The sequence below is a fragment of the Salvelinus sp. IW2-2015 genome, linkage group LG23, assembly GCF_002910315.2.
Source record: "Salvelinus sp. IW2-2015 linkage group LG23, ASM291031v2, whole genome shotgun sequence".
NCBI classification, from domain to species: Eukaryota; Metazoa; Chordata; class Actinopteri; order Salmoniformes; family Salmonidae; genus Salvelinus; species Salvelinus sp. IW2-2015.
In genome coordinates this window covers 2,794,237-2,804,482 of record NC_036863.1, presented here as the reverse complement: position 1 = coordinate 2,804,482, position 10,246 = coordinate 2,794,237, and the positions used below count along the sequence as shown (strand labels likewise).

General features: G+C 44.5%; 1 protein-coding gene across 1 annotated transcript in view; it reads left to right on the top strand.

Annotated features, from left to right (window-relative positions):
• The first annotated feature begins 651 nt into the window (after positions 1 to 651).
• The window catches only part of LOC111950041 (serine/threonine-protein phosphatase 2A 55 kDa regulatory subunit B beta isoform), a 144,497-nt gene continuing 134,902 nt past the window's right edge, over positions 652 to 10,246 (top strand). The window contains exon 1 of the mRNA XM_023967371.3: positions 652 to 899. Within this exon, the coding sequence (XP_023823139.1) occupies positions 821 to 899 (79 nt within the window). The 5' untranslated portion in view covers positions 652 to 820. The remainder of the gene's footprint in view (positions 900 to 10,246) is intronic.

The following is a 10,246-nucleotide window of genomic DNA, read 5'->3' as shown; positions in this document are numbered from 1 at the left end:
TTGCCGTTTATAATGTATTAGAATTAAGCAGACAGACAGATAGAGAACAAGAAGAAGCACAGAGTGACAGCAGAGAAGATGCTGAGACAGACAGACAGRGCCACAGGGAGGCAAACCAAATGGCTAGAGCAGTGACACGGAGGAGAGTTTCCATTTTAGTCATTTAACAGATTAGGTTTAAGTGCCTTGCTCAAGGGCACACCGGCAGATTTTTCATCTAGTCAGCTCGGGGATACAAACCAGACAACTTTTGGTTACTGGCCCAACACTTTTAACCACTAAGCTACCTGTTGCCCTAAACAGTGGTGTTTTTGTGTTTGTACATATTGCATTTGTTTTAAACATGAGCTGGTTAAAAAAGAGGATGAGTACCATGTATTGCCTTTCACTGGTACGGTGAAGTGGGCTGGTGTGGATAAAATGCCAGGGCAGGATTCTCGTCCCAGTCTGCCCCTACCTCCATAGCAGCCGACTCCAGCAAAAAATAACATTCTCGTGTCCTGCTGGCGACTAGGGGGAAGAAGCATGGTTTATGAGAGTAGCATAGCGCGCGGAGACCTGTCCTCTCTTCCTGCTAGGTTAGCACTGAAGGAAGGATTCCCGTTTATATAAGGCGATAGCGCGCGTAGACCTATCCTCTCTTCCTGCTAGGTTAGCACTGAAGGAAGGATTCCCGTTTATATAAGGCGATAAAAAGTCATGCCGAAGACCATAACCTCTCTCCAGCGCTTAGTTTCTTTCCGCTTTGTCAATGCAGTCGGTGTAGAGTAGCCTACGATGTGGACTTGATAGTGATGCGCAGCCAACAACAACCAAAAAGATGAAATGCTTCTCCCGGTACCTACCTTACCTCTTCAGACCCTCGAGCACCATCCTCTCCTCCAGCTGTCACACTGAAGGTAGGCAACGGACCTGTCATGTTATGTTATTGCATGTGCGCGCGCTTTTCTGTGGGTACTGGGCAACCAGCAGCAGGTTAGGTCAGTTCGGGAGCCATCGTACATGTATTTATAGAGAAGAGGCTGGAGGTTGACTGGGACCAACAGAGCATAACACCCTGCTCTCTGCCGTTTCTTTTTCTAGACGAAACAGCCATAGTCAGATTGAAATTTCAAACCGTGTGAAATCGGGAGATACCGCTGTGGAATTGGCTAGGTTTAATTTGTAGGACCTATATTTACAGAATTAATGTATCTGCAGCAGCTTGTGTAAGGTGTAGAAACTTTCAAGACAGAACATAGAACCTTTGTCCCTCAGCCAAAGCTGAACAGAGTAGCACCTCTACTATGGTGGCAATAAACTGCCTGCAACACTGGATGCTGTTCAAAAAGACCAGAGACAAGCATGTGCCATTTCCTCAGTCCAACATGGTGGTCAAGGACAGGTCATCTGACCATGACAACCAAAACAACGTTAATAAGTAAGGCTTCATAAGAGTCAATTCATTAGGCAACAATACACTGACTATACCAAACATTAGAAACACCTTCCTAATATTGAGTTGAACCACCTCAATTCATTTGGACATMGACTCTACAAMGTGTCAAAAGTGTTCCACAGGGATGCTGGTCCATGTTGACTCCAATGCTTCCCACAGTTGTGTCAAGTTGGCTGGATTTCCTTTGGGTTGTGGTGGACCAGGGGTTCCCGAGTAGCACAGCGGTCTAAGACATTTCAACTCAGTGCTAGAGGTGTCACTACCGACCCTGGTTCGGTTCCAGGCTGTATCACAATCGGCCGTGATTTGGAGTCCCATAGGGCGGCGCAAAATTGGCCCAGCATTGTCCGGGTTTGGCCGGGGTAGGCCGTCATTGTAAATAAGAATTTGTTCCTAACTGACTTGCCTAGTTAAATAAAGGTTAAACAATAAAAATACACACAGGAAACTTTTGAGWGTGAAAAACCCAGCAGCGTTGKAGTTCTTGACACAAACTGGTGCGTCTGGCACCTACTACCATACCCCTGTTCAAAGGCACTTAAATCTTTTGTCTTGCCCATTCACCCTCTGAATGGCACACATACACAATCCATGTCTCAATTGTTTCAAGGATTYAAAATCCTTTAACCCATCTCCTCCCCTTCATCTACACTGATTTGAAGTGGATTTAACAAGTGACATCAATAAGGGATCATAGCTTTCACCTGTATTCACCAGTCTGTGTCATGGAAAGAACAGCTGCTCTTAATGTTTAGTATACTCAGTATATATGTTTAGAATACTCAGTATATATATTTAGTATACTCAGTATATATGTTTAGTATACTCAGTATATATGTTTAGTATACTCAGTATATATGTTTAGTATACTCAGTATATACAGTATGTTTAGTATACTCAGTATATATGGTAATACAAGGTTCCTGCTTTTACTTTAAACTATTGAAATATTGACGTGATGTGTAGGTTTGACATAAGGCCAACCTCACTAGGCCTATGTCATCTCACTAAGCTTATGTCACCTCACTAGGCCTATGTCATCTCACTAAGCTTATGTCATCTCACTAGGCCTATGTCATCTCACTAAGCTTATGTCACCTCACTAGGCCTATGTCATCTCACTAAGCTTATGTCACCTCACTAGGCCTATGTCGAAACTAGCCTACTGTAAATAATATTTTGTAATTATACAATTGTTGGAATTTGTTTATTGAAATAATATGTCTCATTAACATGTATCCATGTTTGTTATATATTAAAAGTGTCTGATTATTGAATTCGACATTATTACAGCTATTGAATAATACAGAGTGTGGCTCATCAATCTGGTGAGAGTTGCCAGCTATAGGTAGTGTCGCCTGCTCTGCTCTGGCTGCATAGGGACAGGACATGAGGGCCTGCCAAGAGGCAAAAGGCCTCCTGCGGGGACTGGGGCTGAGATCAAATAAAAAAAAGTAGGACAAAACACACATCACGACAAGAGAGACACCACAACACTACATAAAGAGAGACCTAAGACAACAACACAGCATGTTAGCAACACAACATGACAACAACACAGTAGCAACACAACATGGCAGCAGCACAACATGGTAGCAGCACAAACATGGTACAAAAATTATTGGGCATAGACAACAGCGTGGGCAAAAAGGTAGAGACAACAATACATCACGCGAAGCAGCCAACAGTGTCAGTAAGAGTGTTTACAAGAAGAAACTCAAATCAAATCAAATTTTATTGGTCACATACACATGGTTAGCAGATGTTATTGCGAGTGTAGCGAAATGCTTGTGCTTCTAGTTCGGACAGTGCAGCATTATTTAACAAGTAATCTAACAATTCGACAACAACTACCTGATACACACAAATGGAAGTAAAGGAATGAATAAGAATATATAAACCGCTTCATTAGAAAATGTATCGGCGACGTTGTCTCCTCGGTGAGGGTTGGCTGCTTCCCCAATCAAAAGCCCTGGATTAACATTGAGTTTGACACTGAACTAAAAGACAGGGCTACCGTACACAGAGCTATTGTAGACAACCCTGAGGCTATGGCTGAGGACAGGAATAAGTACAAGAAGTCCCGCTACGACCTCAGCAGTCATCAAACGAGCAAAAGGCCAACCATAGGAATAAGGTGGAATCATATAACACAGGCTCCATCGCCCGCCGCATGTGGCAGGGGCTACAGTCCATTACGGATTACAAAGAAAGACCCAGCCATGATCTGCCCAATTATTCCAATTCAATTTTAAGGGCAAGGGAAACATGTTTATATTGCCAAAACAAGTGAAATAGATAAACAAAAGTGATTTTAAATAGTTAATAAACAAAAGGTTAAATAAATAAACATAAATATAGGTTCTATTTACAATGGTGTTTGTTCCTCACTAGTTGCCCTTTTCTTGTGGCAACAGGTCACAAATCTTGCTGCTATGATTGCACACTGTGGTATTTCAGCCAATAGATATGGGAGTTTATCAAAATTGGATTTGTTTTCTGTGTAGTCTAAGGGAAATATGTGTCTCTATGGTCATACATTGGGCAGGAGATTAGGAAGTGCAGCTCAGTTTCCACCTAATTCTGTGGGCAGTGCGCACATAGCCTGTCTTCTCTTGAGAGCCAGTTCTGCCTTCGTCAACCTTTCTCAATAGCAAGGCTATGCTCACTGAGTCTGTACATAGTCAAAGATTTCCTTAGTTTTGGGTCAGTCACTGTGGTCAGGTATTCTGKCACTGTGCACTCTCTGTTTAGMGCCAAATAGCATTCTAGTTTGCTATGTTTTTTTGTAAATTCTTTCCAATGTGTCAAGTYATTATCTTTTTCTTTTCTCATGATTTGGTTATCTCTAATTGTGTTGCTTAGGGGGCTCTTCTCCKGGTTACTTTATCTGAAGGTGATGGCTTTGTTATGGATGGTTTGGGAATCGCTTCCTTTTAGGTGGTTGTAGAATTTAACAGATTTTTTCTGGATTTTGATAATTAGCGGGTATCGGCCTAATTCTGCTCTGCATGCATTATTTGGTGTTTTACGTTGTACACAGAGGATATTTTTGCAGAATTCTGCATGCAGAGTCTCAATTTGGTGTTGGTGTCACGGATCCTTCCGGAACTTTCATTACGCACACCTGTCCCCTATTCCCACGGATTAGTATTTGTATAGTGTGTCCTTTGTTCATCCTGGCGCTGTCCATTATTGTTACAATGTCCGTTGGTGCGTGTGAGTACCTGTGCTGTGTGTTTTGGCTTTCATGCCATTGTGGATTGCACATATAATTACTGGTCTCGTRCCGTGTGTTAATCATTGTGTGCGTGTGTTAATTATTCGAGGTACTCCTCGCTCTTTTGTTTGGGTTTCAACCCTGTGTTTTTTGTATAGTGTTTGTTTGGTCTTCGTCCCTGTGCCTTTACGCAGCACGCCGTAAATTGGGTACAATAAAAAAAACTATTACGCATTCCTGCCCCTGTCTCCCGAATCATTGTTACCAACGTGACAGTTGGTCCCATTTGTGAATTCTTGGTTGGTGAGCGGACCCCAGACCTCATAACCATCAAGGGCAATGGGTTCTGTAACTGATTCAAGTATTTTTAAGCAAGATCTTAATTGTTATGTCAAATTTTATATTCCTTTTGATGGCATAGAAGGCCCTTCTTGACTTGCCTTTCTTTTAGGATACCATCAACCCCACAGGCCTTTTTGGGTTGGAGGGTTTTGTATTTTGTCCAGTAGTTCATTCAATGTAATTGGAGAATCCAGTGGGTTCTTGCAGTCTTTAATAGTTGGTCCTAAAATGTGTATTTGATCATGTACGTATATGTTTTTGCTGTTTGTTCTTTGTTATAGAGCCAAAAAGATTGGAYAAGTGGTTTATCCATACATCTCCGTTTTGGATAGATAACTGTCACGAACCGGCTCGAAGCCCGTAACAAAAAGGGAGACAACGTGGAGATAAGGAATAACAAAATATATTTATTAACTAAGGTAACCTATATACAAATAAACAATAGTATGTCTGCGTGGAGAGAGTCTCCCAATGAATGTGGAAGAGGTCTATTTATCCTGGGACACACCCGGGCCCAGGTGTCTCCCATGTCGCTGACGACCCTCCCGGCTCCGCCCACCGGCATCCTAATAAGGAAACAAGAGCAAAGAGAGCGAATACGGCAGACAAAGTGGGAGGGTCGTCACATACCTCTTTGTGTTGTTTGTTTATTGTTTTCCAATTTTTCCAGAAGTGGCTTTAGAGTCTATGGATTCTTCAATTACATTGCGTTGATTTCTGACGTGCTGTTCCTTTTTCCGTAGTGTATTTCTGTATTGTTTCACCATTGTGAAGGCGTAGACTCAGGTTTTCTGGGTCTCTATGTTTTTGGTTGGATAGGTTTCTCAATTTCTTTCTTAGGTATTTGCATTCTTCATCAAACCATTTGTCATTGTTGTTCATTTTCTGAGGTCTGCTTGACATTTTTTAGATTTGATAGCGAAGCTGAGAGGTCAAATATACTGTTTAGGTTTTCTACTGCTAAGTTTACACCTTCACTATTACAGTGAAACATTTTGTCCAGGAAATTGTCTACCAGACAAACTCTATGCATTTTATGCACGCTTTGACAACGACAACATTGTGCTGGGTGTCAGGGCCGTCAGCGGTCCTGAGGATTGGYTGATCTCGCTCTCCGAGGTCYACYTGAGAAAGGTCATTAATCAGGTCAACACCCACAAGGCCGCGGGGCCCAACGATATTCCAGGGCGCGTTCTCAGATCATGCGCAGAACAGCTGGCTGGCATATTCACAGTAATTTTCAACCTCTCCTTGTCCCAGTCTGTAATCTCCACATGTTTTAAGATGTCCACCATCATTCCTGTCCTCAAGAACTCTAAGGCTTCATGCCACATTGACTACCAACCTGTAGCACTCACTTCTGTAATCATGAAGTGCTTTGAGATAGGGATGCACAATATATCGGTAAGCATATCAGAATCTGCCCATATTAGCTAAAAATGCCAACATCGGCATCGGCTCTATGTATAGTTTAACGCCGATGTGCAAAACCAATGTCAAAGCTGACGTGCATACCTGTATAATGTAGGTAGGTGATGTAATGACGCCACGAAAAATACAGCACTACACGTGCAACACAGCATTCCTAAAATGTCTGCTGTGTGGATCTATTTTGAAGTATCAACGGAAGATAACATACGGAACGTTTGTGCAGCTTTTATTTCCCGAGGAGGGGAGAAAGTGAAATCTTTCAGTACCACAAACCTAATGACTCATTTGAAAGTGCATCAGCCCCAGACTTTCAGCAACTACTTAGAACAAAAGCAGAAAAAAACTAAGCGCARGCTTCCAACAACTTAACAAGTTCAAGTCGAGCAGTCATTTTGAAAGAGTAAGAACATTTCAGCGAGACAACTCAAAATCTGTTAACGCCAAGATAATTGAATTCATTGCCCTTGACAATCAACCGTGACAATCAACCGTTCTCTTGCTTTTGCTGACTGGTCGAGCGCCTCGAGCCCCGTTACACATTACCAAGTAGTCGCTATTTTTTAGATGTTGCCCTACCGGAGTTACACAGTATTGTTGAAACGCACATCCATGAGCAACTTGCTATGGGTGTCACTGCTATTAGCTTCATGACTGACATTTGGGCCAGCGACGTCAGCCCCATGAGCATTATGAGTCTGACAGCACAGTGGGTCGACAAGGATTTCGTACTGAGGAAAGCCGTATTGCATGCTCAAGAATGTGCTGGTTCTCATACCACTCCTGCCATTTTAATGGCATTTGAGAACATGTTTGAAACTTGGAAAATCCCCAAGAACAAAGTACACGTGCTACGTGATAATGCACGTAACGTGACAAAAGCTTTGGAAGACTGCGGAGTCGCCAGTTTGCCATGCATGGCACGCACGCTGCAACTGGCTGTGAACGAAGGTGTTTTGGCCCAACGCAGCATATCTGACACAGTGGCAACAGGTAGGAAGATAGTGGGTCATTTTAAACGCTCACAGCTAGCATAGAGCCCTGCGTGCAAGCAATACAGGAGCAGCTTGGAGTGAAAACGAAAAGGCTTAAGCAAGGCATTTCCACCAGATGGAACAGTACTTTTTCCATGATGGAGAGCCTGCTGGAACAAAAACGAGTGCTTGGCCGACAATGAGTTACCTGCAACAATCAGTACAAACCAGTGGACTCTCATTGAAAACATGAACACACTCCTAGCTCCATTCGAACAACTGACTCAAGAATAAAACTCATCAACAGCGTCTGCAGCAGACGTGATACCCTCTGTKATGGCATTGAAACGCCTGCTCAACACAACTGCCCACACAGACCGTGGGGTTAAAACTTACAAAAGGATTTGAGGCTGTGAACAAGCGATTCGGTGGCATTCTCTCTGAGCCTCTTTACTGTGTCGCCACCATGCTCGATGCTAAGTACAGCTACTTCGATGCAGACAAGAAACAGGGTTTACGTGAAATMTTAMACACAGCTAAACAAGATTAAAATGGACACAGTGACAGTGRGCACCGAGGAAGAGAGGCCACGGACAGACAGAGCTGAAACTTCACTGCTTGACATGTATGATGAAATCCTGGCTGAGAAAGAAACGACTGAACAAATGAACAAAACAGCAAGTAAGTGAAAGAAATAGGTTTTGATTATGTTTTACTGGTAATGGGGACATACATAAATGCCAACAAAATAACTTTTTGGTCAGTGTGTGTGTTTGTGTGTTTCAACTATTTAACTGTACTAGACTGTACTTAAAAGGCCGCTAAAATGTGTAATATCGGTTATCGGGATCAGGTATTTAAATGTGTTATTATATTTTTTATTATTATAATTTTTACCCCTTTTTCTCCCCAATTTCGTGGTATCCAATTGGTAGTTACAGTCATGTCCCATCGCTGCAACTCCCGTACAGACTTGGGGGAGGCGACGGTCGAGAGCCGTTCGTCCTCTGAAACACAACCCAGCCAAGCCGCACTGCTTCTTGACACAACGCCCGCTTAACCCGGAAGCCAGGCGCACCAATGTGTCGGAGGAAGCACCGTACACTTGGCGACCGTGTCAGCGTGCATTGCGCCCTGCCCGCCACAGGAGTCGCTAGTGCGCGATAGGACAGGAACATCCCTGCCGGCCAAACCCTCCCTTAACCAGGAATATGAGCATTATGAGGAAGGAATACCTAGGATAGGATAAAGTAATCCTTTTCTAAGCCCCCCCCCCCCCCCCCCCCCCCCGCCCCCCCGCCCCCCCCCCCCCCCCCCCCCCCCCCCCCCCCCCCCCCCCCCCCCTTAAAAGAGTTAGATGCACTATTGTAAAGTGGTTGTTCCACTGGATATCATAAGGTGAATTGCACCAATTTGTAAGTCGCTCTGGATAAGAGCGTCTGCTAAATGACTTAAATGTAAATGTAAATGTAACCAGGATGACGCTGGGCCAATTGTGTGCCGCCCCATGGGTCTCCCGGTCGCGGCCGGCTGCGACAGAGCCTGGACTCGAACCAGGTTCTCTAGTGGCACAGCTAGCACTGCGATGCAGTGCCTTAGACCACTGCACCACTCGGGAGGCCAGTATCGTGTTTTTTGGCAAGGGAAATATCGGATATCGGTATCGGCAAAAAATGTCATATCGTTGCATCCCTACTTTGAGAGGTTTTGGCACACATTAACTACAGAAACCCTAGACCCACTCCAATGTGTATACCGCCCTAACAGATCCATAGATGATGCAATCTCAATTGCAGTCCACACTGCCCTCACCCACCCAGATAAGAGGAATACCTATGTGAGAATGCTGTTCATTGACTACAGCTCAGTGTTCAACACCATTGTCCCCTCCAAGCTTGTCACCAAGCTTAGGAGTCTTGGTTTGAACACCTCCCTCTCCAACTAGATCCTGGACTTCCTGACAGTCCGACCCCAGGTGGTGAGGGTAGGCAACATCACCTCCGCCACGCTGACCCTCAACACAGGGGCCCCTCAGGGGTATGTGCTTAGTCCCCTCCTGTACTCCCTGTTCACCCACGACTGCGTGGCCACGCATTGCTCCAACACCATCATCAAGTTTGCTAAAGATGTTGGTACGCCTGATCACCGACGACGATGAGTCAGCCTACAAGGTGGAGGTCAGTGACCTTGTAGTGTGGTGCCAGAACAACAACCTCTCCCTCGGTGTCAGTAAGATGAAGGAGCTGATCGTGAACCACAGGAAACCATGGGGTGAGCACGCCCCCATCCACATCAACGGGGCTGCAGTGGATCAGGTCAAGAGCTTCAAGTTCCTCAGTGTCCAAATCAGTAAAGACTTAAAATGGTCCAAACACACATGCACAATCGTGAAGAAGGCACGACAGCACCTCTTCCCCCTCAGGAGGTTGAAAAAGTTTGTCATGGGCCCTCAAATCATCAACAAGTTATACAGCTGTACCACTGAGAGCATCTTGACTGGCTGCATCACTGCCTGGTATGGCTATAGCACTGCCCTCGATCACATGGCGCTACAGAGGGTGGTGCGGACATCCCAGTTCATCACTGGGGCTGAGCTCCCTGCCATCCATGACATATATCATGGATTGCAGGCGGTGTGGTAGGAAGGCCCGGAAAATTGTTGAAGACTCCAACCACCCAAGACATAGACTATTCTCTCTACTGCCGCATGGCAAGCGGTACCAGGGCATAAAGTCTGGCACCAACAGGCTCTTGAACAGCTTCTATCCCCAAGTAATAAGACTGATAAATAGGTACATCTACTATCTGAGTTAACCTTGTATCTTTATTGGTCTATGTCTCTAT